The 15,552-nt window shown below is 43.5% G+C and overlaps 1 protein-coding gene across 7 annotated transcripts in view; it reads left to right on the top strand.

Moving 5' to 3' along the window:
* LOC106567975 (ABR activator of RhoGEF and GTPase) overlaps positions 1-15,552 on the top strand; it is a 226,422-nt gene that overhangs the window by 127,818 nt on the left and 83,052 nt on the right. For all 7 annotated transcript variants that reach the window (XM_014137905.3, XM_014137906.3, XM_014137910.3 and 4 more), the window contains 4 exons: positions 4,921-4,973; positions 6,182-6,322; positions 7,290-7,411; positions 10,952-11,120. In XM_014137905.3, the coding sequence (XP_013993380.1) occupies positions 4,921-4,973; positions 6,182-6,322; positions 7,290-7,411; positions 10,952-11,120 (485 nt within the window). The remainder of the gene's footprint in view (positions 1-4,920; positions 4,974-6,181; positions 6,323-7,289; positions 7,412-10,951; positions 11,121-15,552) is intronic.

Genomic DNA, 15,552 nt, shown 5'->3' with positions numbered 1-15,552 from the left:
CTGCACTAGGTGGCGCTCTGCTATCCACCCTATATGTTCTCCAGGTGGTTTCAGTCTGACAGCCTTTCCCTCCCGTCCCTGTTGGACTGACCAGACCACAGTCTAGACTGCTTTGTTAACAAGACAAGTTGAGGTCACTATGCCGCCACCCACTTCATTTGATCTTTTCATATTTTCTCAGAACAACACCTACTTCAGGGTTTCCCAACCCTCTCCTCGGGGGGCGGGATGTCTGGGGGGAAGGAGAGGGTTGAGAAACCCTCATTACTATATTATACATATGTTAGACATGACTATATTCTCAATTAGTCATATGCTTATTCAAAAATATATTATAATCCTGTCCTCACACTTCTCTCTCCCCAATATTTGATCTTTCCCTTCCTCTTTCAGTTTTCATTGATCACTCACTCACTCACTCACTCACTCACTCACTCACTCACTCACTCACTCACTCACTCACTCACTCACTCACTCACTCACTCACTCACTCACTCACTCACTCACTCACTCACTCACTCACTCACTCACTCACTCACTCACTCATTGATCAGTAAACCAAGTCTAGATGCCAGTCAGGGAAGTGGGCTAGCATATGTCTATCTAAGTCATGTCTCAGTGTTGTAGATCCAGGACTGCTGATTGGCTGTGACCCACATGGACACCCTGGTTACCGAGAAGGAGCTGTCCGTCAGGTTGTCACGGTGACCTTGAGGAGGGTTCCATCACAGGCACCGGCTGTGAAGCTCTATCAGTTTTCTATAATCAGCAACACCTCCCTCCCTCCCTCCACTCCTCTTCTCTCATCTTCTATGGCCCTTCTGTTCTCCTCTCTTCCCTCTCGTTGCTGCCGAACTTTGAACTGTGCTTCTGTCTGCACTGCAGAGTCCCTGACTGACTGACTGTGTCCTTGGTGATGAAGGGACTGAGACGAGGGTTGTTCAATCAGAAGTCCGTTTCAAAGCAGGGGGTGGTACTGTTAATTAGCTCCAGTGAAGGACAGTGAGGTTGAGTCTATTGGCCTGAGGCTTTGTCATCAAGAGGGAAGTATGTTTAAAATCATAAAGTAACTTCAACTTGAATGATTACCACTGTTTTGTACGTTAGTCCCCCCCCCTAAAACCTATGAGCTGCAGTGTTAAACCATTCACATATCCACACAGGAACTGAGACAGCAGAAATCCACTGGGATCCTGTTCTGATGTGCTGATGGGGCTTCATGTTCTATAACACACACACCTAGACTCTCCTCCGTTGTCGCCATTCATTTCCATTGTAATGAATGTAGATTCTTCAGTTAATTCACACAAGGCAGTAGGGTTTATTCATCCACGATGGAGCATGGAGGGAATACAGGGAGCATTATTAATGGAGGGAGTGAACATGAAAGAGAATCGATGCTTTTTCATAAGCGCCGCTCCAGTTGAGGCTCTGTAGACAGCTGGTGACACCGCGTGTGTGTTATAGAATATGAAGCCCCATCAGTAGTCCATCAGAACAGGATCCCAGTGGATTTCTGCTGTCTCTCTTTTATCATTAGCAGTTCAATCAGAGGTGAGAATAGGAGGGAGATGGAGAAAGAGGGATCATTTCAACAGCTGTACTGCAGATGAGAGAGACATTCAGATGCCTCTACTGCAGATGTACAGAGTGATGTTCAACCAGATAATAAGTGAGTGAAGTGTGATGTATATTCAGGGATCACAAGCAGCTCATTACCAACGCCCAAGGCTTTGGATGTTCAGTGGAGATGGTAGACATGTCGACAGGGGCCTGTACCCTAAAGCTAAGCTGCCTTACCCCTTCACCCTCTCTCCCCCCTCTTTTCGTTCTCTCTCTCTCTCTCTCTCTCTCTCTCTCTCTCTCTCTCTCCTCTCTCTCTCTCTCTCTCTCTCTCTCTGTCTATTTTTGTTCTCTCTCTTCATCTCTCTCACTCCTGTCTTGCGTCTCACACTGGCTGTCAGCCCCGCAGGTGCTCTGTCTCTCAGCTGCAAAGCCTCCAGGGAAATCAGCCTAGTGTGACAGATCTGGTTTGTAACTGGATTGGCTCCTGAGTGTGAGTTAAACCGGGATAGAGAGAGAGATGGAAAGAGGGAGACAGATTAAGAGAAGTTTAGGATTGAAAATTGGTTTTGAGGTCAAAGGAACATTTTGTGTGTGTGAACACTGCTTGGCATAGTTTCCCTAGTAACAGAGTACATCTGCAATGGAATCAAAGTGCTATGTAACCAATAAGGATGCTGCGAGGCTGGAGCTTCACTGCATGTTAAACAGGTTGTCTATGGAGACGTGTGTTTGTATACTGTGCGCAACCCGACAAGGAATTACGTAAACCCTGTTACCGAGCAAATTTTAGTGATGCTGAGCTAAATGGCTGTGTGTGTTTGTCAGTGTTGGGGAATCGACTCTGAAAATATAGTTTACCAATTATTTCTCACAGGAAAAAGTTAAGCTACACTAAAGTTACCCTTAGGAAAAATAGTTTACTTAACTAAAGTTATGTTGAAAAAGTAGTGAACTGCTATTTTGGGAAATTGACACATCTGAATCTCAAATGTCATGGACTAGAAATTGCCTGACAGATTCCTCTGGAGTCAGATGTTAACAGAATATAGAATTTAACCTATTAAACACAAGAACTGGTCTGATGCCGGAAAAATTGTGCGTAGTTCAAGTCGTTAGCTACAATGCTACACGGCAAAGAAAGTGAACTACTGAAAACACTACCAAGATTTGAATATACACTGCTCAAAAAAATAAAGGGAACACTTAAACAACACTATGTAACTCCAAGTCAATCACACTTCTGTGAAATCAAACTGTCCACTTAGGAAGCAACACTGATTGACAATAAATTTCACATGCTGTTGTGCAAATGGAATAGACAACAGGTGGAAATTATAGGCAATTAGCAAGACACCCCCAATAAAGGAGTGGTTCTGCAGGTGGTGACCACAGACCACTTCTCAGTTCCTATGCTTCCTGGCTGATGTTTTGGTCACTTTTGAATGCTGGCGGTGCTTTCACTCTAGTGGTAGCATGAGACGGAGTCTACAACCCACACAAGTGGCTCAGGTAGTGCAGCTCATCCAGGATGGCACATCAATGCGAGCTGTGGCAAGAAGGTTTGCTGTGTCTGTCAGCGTAGTGTCCAGAGCATGGAGGCGCTACCAGGAGACAGGCCAGTACATCAGGAGACGTGGAGGAGGCCGTAGGAGGGCAACAACCCAGCAGCAGGACCGCTACCTCCACCTTTGTACAAGGAGGAGCAGGAGGAGCACTGCCAGAGCCCTGCAAAATGACCTCCAGCAGGCCACAAATGTGCATGTGTCTGCTCAAACGGTCAGAAACAGACTCCATGAGGGTGGTATGAGGGCCCGACGTCCACAGGTGGGGGTTGTGCTTACAGCCCAACACCGTGCAGGACATTTGGCATTTGCCAGAGAACACCAAGATTGGCAAATTCGCCACTGGCGCCCTGTGCTCTTCACAGATGAAAGCAGGTTCACACTGAGCACATGACAGCCGTGACAGAGTCTGGAGACGCCGTGGAGAACGTTCTGCTGCCTGCAACATCCTCCAGCATGACCGGTTTGGCGGTGGGTCAGTCATGGTGTGGGGTGGCATTTCTTTGGGGGGCCGCACAGCCCTCCATGTGCTCGCCAGAGGTAGCCTGACTGCCATTAGGTACCGAGATGAGATCCTCAGACCCTTTATGAGACCATGTGCTGGTGCGGTTGGCCCTGGGTTCCTCCTAATGCAAGACAATGCTAGACCTCATGTGGCTGGAGTGTGTCAGCAGTTCCTGCAAGAGGAAGGCATTGATGCTATGGACTGGCCCGCCCGTTCCCCAGACCTGAATCCAATTGAGCACATCTGGGACATCATGTCTCGCTCCATCCACCAACGCCACGTTGCACCACAGACTGTCCAGGAGTTGGCGGATGCTTTAGTCCAGGTCTGGAAGGAGATCCCTCAGGAGACCATCCGCCACCTCATCAGGCGCATGCCCAGGCGTTGTAGGGATGTCATACAGGCACGTGCAGGCCACACACACTACTGAGCCTCATTTTGACTTGTTTTAAGGACATTACATCAAAGTTGGATCAGCCTGTAGTGTGGTTTTCCACTTTAATTTTGAGTGTGACTCCAAATCCAGACCTCCATGGGTTGATAAATTGGATTTCCATTGATTATTTTTGTGTGATTTTATTGTCAGCACATTCAACTATGTAAAGAAAAAAGTATTTAATACATTTTTTTCTTTCATTCAGATCTAGGATGTGTTGTTTAAGTGTTCCCTTTATTTTTTTGAGCAGTATAGTTCAATTACCAAGCTACTGCAAAATGTTGTTAAAATGAATAGTTAAAACTAAATGTAGTTCACTACTCCCCAACACTTGTGTGTGTGTGTGTGAGAGAGAAGCGACCGAATGAAACAATAAAGGCAGTGTTAGAAAGAGGGGGACATCAAACAACCCTGCACTGCATGCTGGGAGAGAGAGGGCCAAGACCTTAACTGAACCACTCACACATTGTATGGATAGATTCACCTTCCTCTGCTGTATAAAAATACTGCTTGTCATCTATATGATATAAGATATGAGAGGCGCACTGTGAGAACGAGAAATTTCGACCGGGTCAGGAAGTTAATCCTGATGTGAATTGAGTGGGAAGGTTTCTGAAAACAACCTTATTCAGCATAGAAGGAACAACCGAGCTTAGAAAGAATGAGGTGTGTGTCCGTTTCTGCAGGGAGCAGACACCTGAGGTTTTGGATGATTGAAATGTCTGCCCCATACCCCAGGAAACCTACGCCCAGTCAAGTGTGTAATAGGCTTTTTGAGTCGTGTTTTTCTTCATTGTGTGTGTGTGTGTGTCAAACCAAACTGAGTGCCCTCTTCTTGTCCTTTCCCACAGCTCTCCTGTACAAGCCGATTGACCGTGTGACCAGAAGTACGCTGGTTCTTCATGTGAGGACTCACACACACCAGTACATTGTCCATCCCGACTAGCATTCGATAGATCCATGAAGGATTCCTGATCTCACCCAGAGACAAATGACAAGATTGAATTAGAGACCGCAACGTAGAGATAGATTGAATAGATAGGACAGGATCAATACTTATCAAGGTTTAAGAGTTAGTGCTGTCGTGAGACACATAGTGATGGGGCTGGGTAGAACTCTCTAGAAAGCCCCGTAGGTCATTAAGATGCAGCATGGTTCTGTATCCACCTGCAAAGTCAAACCCGGCCTGCTGCTGTTTATAGTAAGTGTTCGGTTCCATTTGCCAAGCCTTTACCTTTCCTCTGCGCTGTCCATCAAAATGACATGCTGTTATAAACAATAGGCTCTAATTTGATGGGCTACAACCAAGTGGAAAGTGAAAACCGCTTACTGAGTAAGCGGAGATGCCTAGACGTGTCCTCCAGTCTAGCTTCCAGTGCATTTCATGAATATGTTTTCCATAAAGCTAGTGGAGCCGTGACTAAACAAAAACCAGTTGGTTTGGTACAAAGGTAAGAGCAAACACACAATGGCTCCATATTTAGTGCACTACTTTTCAATAGTGTTTGCCCAGGGCCCATAGTGCACTACATAGGGAATAGGGTACCATTTGGGACACGGGCACCGACAGACGGTGAAAGTTACTGTGTTCTTTTCTCTTAATGACGTACGAAGACGGGTAGTGTACTATACCGCTGACATCAGTTCAAGCCTTCTAGAGCTTGTCAGAATACATTCACCGAGGTGTGCTGACGAGGCATAAATCAGGCAACGGAAAAGAGATTGGCTTTTCTTTCACACTCTCCTCTGAAAAAAGGAACTTGGTTATGCTGAGAATAAGGTATTTGTAATGTGGAAGCAGATTCTCAGCCATTTCTTAGGTAGCACTTTAAAAATGAAGTCATTAGTTACGCCCACAGTTCAATAAAGTAGAGACTCTCATATGCTTTAATTAGAGGAAAATATGTGGCACAGAACCCAGCCAAGCATCCAAATAGTCCAATTCATCAACACAAGTTTAAAAACACATGCACAGTGACTGTCCATAGACATTTCATTTTAATGGCTGTGGTTCTCTGTGTTTTTGGATGGGGGTCCCCGTAGCCATTTGAGAGTTGCATTCCCAGTGTGTTTAATATCTAAGGGTCTTTCTCGCTCTGTGTGTTATTGTAGGACCTGCTGAAGCACACCCCTAAGGACCACCCAGACTTTCCCCTGCTGCAGGATGCTCTGAGGATCTCCCAGAACTTCCTGTCCTCCATCAACGAAGAGATTGACCCCCGCAGGACCGCCGTCACCACGCCTAAGGGAGAGGTGGGGTGACACACAGACACACACACACCATTTTAATACAATACTTTATACTTTTCAGAACTTCTTGTTGTAACCTTGGGGAAGTGTGCCAATGCATTTGTGAAATGTGTTTTGAGGTCAGAGGTTTTGAGGTCTCCTCCTTCTACCCCCACATCCTCAATCTCTTCATTACCAGTTTCCTCTCTCTTCATCTCTCTCGATCGCCCTCTCTCTAGCTCCCTCTCTCTCTAGCATCTTTTGATCTTTTCCCTCTCTCTCTCTCCCAGCATGCAGTGCCGGGTTGTTTGATGTCCCCCTCTTTCTAACACTGCCTTTATTGTTGCATTCTGTCGTTTTCTGCATGTCAGCCTTTTCTCCTCTTAATGCTTCTCTCTCTCTCTCTGAGTATATCCTTTCCTTCCTTCCTCTATCCCACCATCTCCCCCTTGAGCTTTACCTCTCCTCCTTTCTCCCTCCATCTCTCTCTCCCCCCTCTCTTCAGCTATCCTCCCTCCCGCTCTCCCGCCATCTCTTCCTCTCTGTTTTCCATTCAGTCAGCTCAGTTCTTAACCTCCCAGTCATCTCTCCATTTGTTACAGTCTGTCTGTTACCAGTTAAATGGAAATCTCTCTCTGCCCTCTTTGGCTCAGGCTTTCCAGATTACTCCAGTTCTTGTTTAGCTCTGCCTTATTTTAGCTTTCCTAGTTGGCTCTCCAGAGATGGACAGATATAGAGCGAGAGAGAGGGGGGGAGCTTTTCAACTTCTGAGTAGCTTACTTTAGCTGATGATTATCTTGCTGTAACGCCGCCATCATTGATAATGCAAAATACATATAAAATATAGACAACAAGTGAGTTCTTTCATATTGCTGAACCCTGACCTATACCTCCTACAGTATATCCTGACGGGAAGTGAATGTTTACGGCTCGGCTAGTTGCCCCGTGCTGGGCGGTCCACAGGAAGTGATGCTGTTTCTCTCCCTGGTAGGCTCGTCAGCTGGTGAAGGATGGTTTCCTGGTGGAGGTGTCAGAGGGCTCCAGGAAGCTGCGTCACGTCTTCCTCTTCACAGACCTGCTGCTCTGTGCCAAGATGAAGAAGACGTCCGTAGGGTAGGTCAACTCTCACAGAGCATCAACACAAACACATTCAGCTATGTACAATACCCACTGTGGTATTCACTGTGCCTAAACGTAGATTATACACACGTTGAGTGGTCTCCAGTGTTATTTGCTCCTATCATGTCAGTTCTGATGTGTCTGATATTAAACAGTGTAACAGTATGAATGACAGCCCTGCCCCAAAGGGATTTTCTTTTTCACTGCTATTATTATTTCCTCCATTTTAAGTATTATCTGATGTTATAATACAAAAGGAAGACGATTAATTGAAAATTTGAATGTAGTCACACATGATGCCTTTGGTGCTGCAGATCAGGGTTTAAAAACAAATAAAAAATTACCCCCCCCCAAGTTAAAAATACATTTACTCAAGCCTCAGGGTTGGATGTTTGCCTTTCTGTAGACTATTGTGGAGAAATGGTTTAGAATAGTGATTAGAGGGCTCGTATAGGGCTGAATATTAACACATTGCCGTAGTGGATGTATGGATGTTGGGAAATGTATTACAATCTGGTCTCAATCTGGTGCTGGTGCTTGGGCCTGAGGGGGGGGGGTGTGTGTGTGTGTAAATTAGGAATGACAGCATACACGGCCGTAGATGAAGTGTTTAATTTAAAGGATTGCCTCCAATGGCATGGTTACTGTTGTTGGTGTGATTGGGGCTCATTGTGATTGACAGTTGCTGCTGTCCCTCTACCTCAGTGTGAAAGACACACAGACAACTACCGTTGTCATGGTTACCACCAGTCTGTAAATCACTCTGTTATGGTCTGTAGCTTTAGCGGTCTGTCGTTGTGTCCCAAATGGCACCCTATTCTTTATATAGTCCACTATGGGCTCAAGAGTAGTGAGCTACATAGGGAATAGGGTGGCATTTCAAATCAAATGTTAATGGTCACATACATATGTTTAGCAGATGTTATTGCGGGTGTAGAGAAATGCTTGTGTTCCTAGCTCCAACAGTGCAGTAATTCTAACAATTCACAACATTACACACACATTTAAAAGTAAAAGAACGGAATTAAGAAATATTGAAATATTAGGACGAGCAATGTCGGAGTGGCATTGACTAAAATACAGTAGAATAGAATACAGAATATACATATGAGATGAGTAAAGCAGTATGTAAACATTATTAAAGTGACTAGTGTTCCATTATTAAAGTGGCCAGTGATTCCATGTCTATGTATATAGGGCAGTAGCCTCTAAGGTGCAGGATTGAGTAGCCGGGTGGTAGCCGGCTAGTGATGGCTGTTTAACAGTCTGATGGCCTTAAGATAGGTGTTTTTCAGTTTCTCGATGCCAGCTTTGATGCACCTGTACTGTATTTGAGACGCAGCCTACTGTATGTGTGGTCTGGACTATAACACCATAGGATGAGGCCAACAGCCTATTAAAATAAGCTATCCAGTTGATAGCTAATCATCAGTATTAACTCACTGAGAAACCTGAATCCCATTCAATCCCTCTATCTTCACTCAATCATCATCGATTATTAATGTTTCTATAATGTTTAAATTGACTCCATAACCATAATTATTTTCCTACAGAATTGGTGTATAATATACCACCACTTCCCAATGTAGAGATGTAAATGAGATGTTATCCATGTGATTATGGTAAACAAGGGCTGTGAAAAGCTCATTGGGGAGCGTGAAAAGTGCTGTGGATGGATGGGAGGAGATTAGATATGCAGATTTTATTCAACAGCAGCAGAGACAATCTTGGTCCCCCAATCAGCTTTACCTCGGCCTGTAATAGGGAGCGCGTGTTTATTAAGTAGACTCTAGATCATCTTAAAGTCATATTAGGCATGTAAACAGTGCATGAATACAGATCCACACCTTCGAGACAACAGCGATAACACCCCATGGACCACTCTGAGACAAAGGGTTTGCTTACCAAGGGGGGGGGCTCACCCCGTATTAAGAAGGAGAGAAGGCCTTATAAAAAATTGAGGGATGTCTGTAGGCGAAAGAGGGGGTGGAGGTATATATTGGGATGAAGAGAAACGAGAGGTATCTGCTGTCGCCGTCCCTCTATAGTACAATACTGCCAAAACACTTATTTAACTAGCCAAAGAAAAATGCTAATCTAAAACATGAGTCATACTACTATTTGTTTGTTTTTCAGTATTTTACTTTGGGGGTAAAAACAGGACATTTATTGTTCTTGTCATATTTCCCGTCCTGTCATTTTAGATGAGGTTTGCACACATTTGGAGTTGTGATGTAATGTATTCCTGTGTTAATGAGTGTACGGTCCTGCCTCCCAGGAATCATAATGATAATGAATGCTCGTTATGGGGAATACAAAAACATCTCTGACAACATTAGTGAGCATCTGTATAACCGGATGGATGTGCAGAACACGCATTTAGTTGTCTTTCTGTGTCTGAGTGTTTACTATGGGATCTCCTCAAGTCAAGCAGTCTTTTCATACTACGAAACATAAGGAGTTCTATTAATAGGGGAGATATGTTTAAGTTATGAGCACAATGGAATATGGCTCAACAAAGACGGATAATATTGCATGAAGCAAGACAAATGGAATACAATTAATTATATGGTGGGTATTGCCCCCTCCTTTACAGAGCCAATAGAAAAATCTAAATATAACTGCAAGCAGCAATGAATGGGGTTCACAGGATGACAGAAAGGACACAAGATTTGTCACATGCTTCGTAAACAACAGGTGTAGACTAACAGTGAAATGCTTACTTACCGGCCTTTCCCAACAATGCAGAGAGAGGAAAAAAGAGAAAAAATATATATAACACAAAAAATATATATACAATGATTAATGATAACCTGGCTATATACATGGAGTACCAGTACTGAGTCGATGTGCAGGGTTACGATGTAATTGAGGTATATAGTTCCTACATGATAGTGCTCACATTATCAATCTTCCTTTATGTGCAATCAGTGAAAGTGTTAGCATGTTTATCTCTCTATACCACAAGGATGACGCAAGTGAAGTTTAGTCTAGTGTTGTAGGTTGGTACTGTGGCCAACTTTGAATGCAGAAATGAATCATTCTCAAATTCATTAGAGGCTAATTTATTGAGTCTATATACCAAATCGGTAGTCAATCTGATGTATGGTTCATGAGAATATATTATTATTTATTTTTTTACTAAATTGTGCAAGAATGAGGAAAATCTATCCTCATGGACCTTATGGGTTCTTGAGGCATATTTGTTCAGCATGAGGAAAGATGCCTAAATACAAACTTTCAAGTCTCTAGGTCAAATGTTGCGGCGGATATAAGGGTTTAAGTGAGACTGCTTATAACAGTGCCACCTATAGGCCAATCGGTGTCATAATTTAAGAAGTTACACATGGCCTCAAGTTTCTGTATGCCAAATAGTTTTTTTAAAGAAATCTAAGAATAACAATATTTTTTCCCAAATTCGCTGTGAACCCTAATTACAGTCGATCCTCATTGTCTTTGTTCCTCCTGCCTCCTCTAAAATATATGAAAGATATTGAGCTCTCTCTCTCCCCTCCTCTCCACCTCCCTCTGTAGGAGACACCAGCAGTATGAGTGTAAGTGGTACATCCCTCTTGCAGACCTGACCTTCCAGTTGCTGGATGACTCGGACGTCTTGCCCCATATCCAGGTGCTGCCTGAACACGAGATTGAGGAGATGAAGACCAAGATCTCTGTCATCAAGAGCGAGATCCAGAAGGAGAAGGTGATATATTATGTATATTTAAAAAAAGTGTATTTAGGCAGGTTAAGTCTAAAAGAACATTCTCTTTTGACGTTGTATCCAGTACTGCTTTGTTTTAGACTCAAACTAAACCCAATAGTTATAAATTGAGCCAAAATAGTGGTGATGCGGCCCTTCCTTTGCCTCCCACTCAGTGTCAGGCCAGGTCATGGTCAGCTGGCCATTAAGGCACTGTGGAGGAAGAGTGTCCTGGCCTCGACTGTAGACTAGAGATCTGTGTGCCCCCCCCCCCCCCCCCCCCCCCCCCCCCCCCCACACACACACACTCACTCACACACACACACACACACACACACACACACAAAGAGAAGGGGTCAACTTCCAGGTCATCTGGACAGAGTCGGCACGTCAGTGTGTGAATCACTTATACAGTACAGTACCCATATGAATATACACAATCCACCCCCTCACTGTATCTACACTCACAAACAATTGGCCTACACTCAAGCTATCCCGTGGGAAGTTTGTTAATTCTGATGAACTTAAGTACAGTGGAACAGCGATAGCCATCTAAATGTAGCTGTCATATAAACACAGGTCCTTAGAGGATGACTGTGTTCCCGGAGATCACCTTGTCCAGTTTCCCTTCAACTCTTTACCTCTTCAACACAATAGACTTATTTATGTCAGCCCTTTGTTGTCATTTTACTGTGGAAAGCCTTGGGAGTCCGCAACCTAGAAACTGCATAGGTTTCCAATTGATTTACAACCTTGGCTTTAGCTGCACGCTGCTTCTTTTATTTCATCCACCACACTCCGGCAGCAACCTCTACTTATTCTAATGGTTACTATACAGGACTATATTTATTTCAACTTCCAGTGATTCTTTCCATAGTAAATACCCGTTTAGGAGGTTTTGGAGAGCGTAGTGCGAGTTCAAATCAAGTTTAATCAACCAAATAAAATTGTATTTGTCACATGCACTGAACACAACAGGTGTAGAATTTACTTGAAATGTTTACGTACAAGCCCTTTCCCAAGAATGCAGAGTTAAAAAGTAAGGAACATTTTGATAAATAAAAATAAGGAAATAGTTCTAAAATAACAAGGAGGCTATATACAAGGAGTACCACTACCAAGTCAATGTGCAGGGGTATGAGGTAGTTGAGGTAATATGTACATGTAGGTACAGTAGGGGTAAAAGTGACTACCGTAATTTCCGGACTATTAAGCGCACCTGAATATAAGCCGCACCCACTGAATTAAAACAAATATTATTTTGAACATAAATAAGCCGTACATGTCTATAAGCCGCAGGTGCCTACCGGTACATTGAAACAAATGAACTTTACACAGGCTTTAACAAAACACGGCTTGTAACAAAAATAAATAGGCTTTAACGAAACGCGGCTTGTAACAAAAATAAATAGGCTTTAACGAAACACGGCTTGTAACAAAAAATAAAAAATTAGCACTAAGCTTTAGTTGTCTTTTTGCACTGAGTCAATTCCTAACGCTGCTGTTCCAACGTCTTATCATCGACTCATTAACCTCTTACATCTAGATGTTCCGCTAGCGGAACACCGCTCCAATATCCAATGATAGGGCGTGGCGCGATTTACAAATTCCTCAAAAATCCCAAAACTTCAATTTTTCAAACATATGACTATTTTACACCATTTTAAAGACGACTCTCCTTTATCTAACCACATTGTCCGATTTCAAAAAGGCTTTACAACGAAAGCAAAACATTAGATTATGTCAGGAGAGTACCCAGCCAGAAATAATCACACACCCATTTTTCAAGCTAGCATATAATGTCACAAAAACCAAAACCACAGCTAAATGCAGCACTAACATTTGATGATCTTCATCAGATGACACTCCTAGGACATTATGTTATACAATACATGCATGTTTTGTTCAATCAAGTTCATATTTATATCAAAAACCAGCTTTTTACATTAGCATGTGACGTTCAGAACTAGCATACCCACCGAACACTTCCGGTGAATTTACTAAATTACTCACATTACTAAACGTTCACAAAAAACATAATTATTTTAAGAATTATAGATACAGAACTCCTTTATGCAATCGCGGTGTCCGATTTTAAAATAGCTTTTCGGTGAAAGCACATTTTGCAATATTCTGAGTAGATAGCCCGGCCATCACAGGCTAGCTATTTTGACACCCACCAAGTTTGGCACTCACCAAACTCAGATTTACTATAAGAAAAATTGGATTACCTTTGCTGTTCTTCATCAGAATGCACTCCCAGGACTTCTACTTCCACACCAATGTTGTTTTTGTTCCAAATAATCCATAGTTATATCCAAATAGCGGTGTTTTGTTCTTGCGTTCAAGACACTATCCGAAGGGTGACGCGCCGGCGCATATCGTGACAAAAAAATTCTAAATATTCCATTACCGTACTTCGAAGCATGTCAAACGCTGTTTAAAATCAATTTTATGCGATTTTTCTCGTAAAATAGCGATAATATTCCGACCGGGAGAAGTCGTTTTCGTTCAAAGACTGAAAATGTAAATTGACTCTTCACGTGCACGCGCTGGCCCGTTTCATTGTTCTCAGATCGACCACTATCCAAATGCGCTACTGTTTTTCAGCCAGGGACTGCAGAGTCATCATTCAACGTTCTGGCGCCTTCTGAGAGCCTATGGGAGTCTTAGAAAATGTCACGTTACAGCAGAGATCCTCTGTTTTCGATAAAGAGGCTATAGAAGGCCAAGAAATGGTCAGAGAGGGCACTTCCTGTTTAGAATCTTCTCAGGTTTTGGCCTGCCATATGAGTTATTTTATACTCACAGACACCATTCAAACAGTTTTAGAAACTTTAGGGAGTTTTCTATCCAAATCAAACAATTATATGCATATTCTAGTTTCTGGGCAGGAGTAATAACCAGATTAAATCGGGTACGTTTTTTATCCGGCCATGAAAATACTGCCCCCTATCCTAAACCGGTTAAGACCAAGCTCCCGTGCAGCAGCTCTATTTCTTTTTCCAACAGCCAGATCAATCGCCTTCAACTTGAAAGCTGCATCATATGCATTTCTCTGTGTCTTTGCCATGATGAGGGTGACAAAATGACTACCGTAATCAGAATGATGGGAAGTTTGAGAGCGCTCGATTTAATCTAAACAGTAAACAAAAAAGTTGTTTGACCTTAACCAGTTCGGCAATTTCATTGGTCTAATGAAAGCTTCATGCCGCCAAAAAACTGAGCACGTCACAGAATGTATTTTTTTGGAGAAAAAAAATTGAAAGCGGGAAAAAATCCATATATTAGCCTCGTCATTGTTTAAGCCGCGAGGTTCAAAGCCTGGGAAAAAAGTTGCGGCTTATAGTCCGGAATTTACGGTAGCCATAAATCATCAGGATGGATAATAAATCAGCACTACTACTCTTAGAGGTTTATGAATACAGGCCCCGTGCTTCCAGGTTGATACCAGACTGCTACAGTGGGTCATAAAGTAGAGGTTTATGAATACAGGCCCTGTGCTTCCAGGTTGATACCAGACTGCTACAGTGGGTCATACAGTAGAGGTTTATGAATACAGGCCCTGTGCTTCCAGGTTGATACCAGACTGCTACTGTGGGTCATACAGTAGAGGTTTATGAATACAGGCCCTGTGCTTCCAGGTTGATACCAGACTGCTACAGTGGGTCATACAGTAGGGGTTTATGAATACAGGCCCTGTGCTTCCAGGTTGATACCAGACTGCTACAGTGGGTCATACAGTAGGGGTTTATGAATACAGGCCCTGTGCTTCCAGGTTGATACCAGACTGCTACAGTGGGTCATACAGTAGGGGTTTATGAATACAGGCCCTGTGCTTCCAGGTTGATACCAGACTGCTACAGTGGGTCATACAGTAGGGGTTTATGAATACAGGCCCTGTGCTTCCAGGTTGATACCAGACTGCTACAGTGGGTCATACAGTAGGGGTTTATGAATACAGGCCCTGTGCTTCCAGGTTGATACCAGACTGCTACAGTGGGTCATACAGTAGGGGTTTATGAATACAGGCCCTGTGCTTCCAGGTTGATACCAGACTGCTACAGTGGGTCATACAGTAGGGGTTTATGAATACAGGCCCTGTGCTTCCAGGTTGATACCAGACTGCTACTGTGGGTCATACAGTAGGGGTTTATGAATACAGGCCCTGTGCTTCCAGGTTGATAACAGACTGCTACAGTGGGTCATACAGTATGGGTTTATGAATACAGGCACTGTGCTTCCAGGTTGATACCAGACTGCTACAGTGGGTCATACAGTAGGGGTTTATGAATACAGGCCCTGTGCTTCCAGGTTGATACCAGACTGCTACAGTGGGTCATACAGTAGGGGTTTATGAATACAGGCCCTGTGCTTCCAGGTTGATACCAGACTGCTACTGTGGGTCATACAGTAGGGGTTTATGAATACAGGC

The sequence above is a fragment of the Salmo salar genome, chromosome 13 (genome assembly GCF_965601325.2).
Source record: "Salmo salar chromosome 13, fSalSal1, whole genome shotgun sequence".
Classification (NCBI taxonomy): domain Eukaryota; kingdom Metazoa; phylum Chordata; class Actinopteri; order Salmoniformes; family Salmonidae; genus Salmo; species Salmo salar.
The sequence above is the reverse complement of the archived record's forward strand: the minus strand, read 5'-3'. Positions and strand labels throughout refer to the sequence as shown.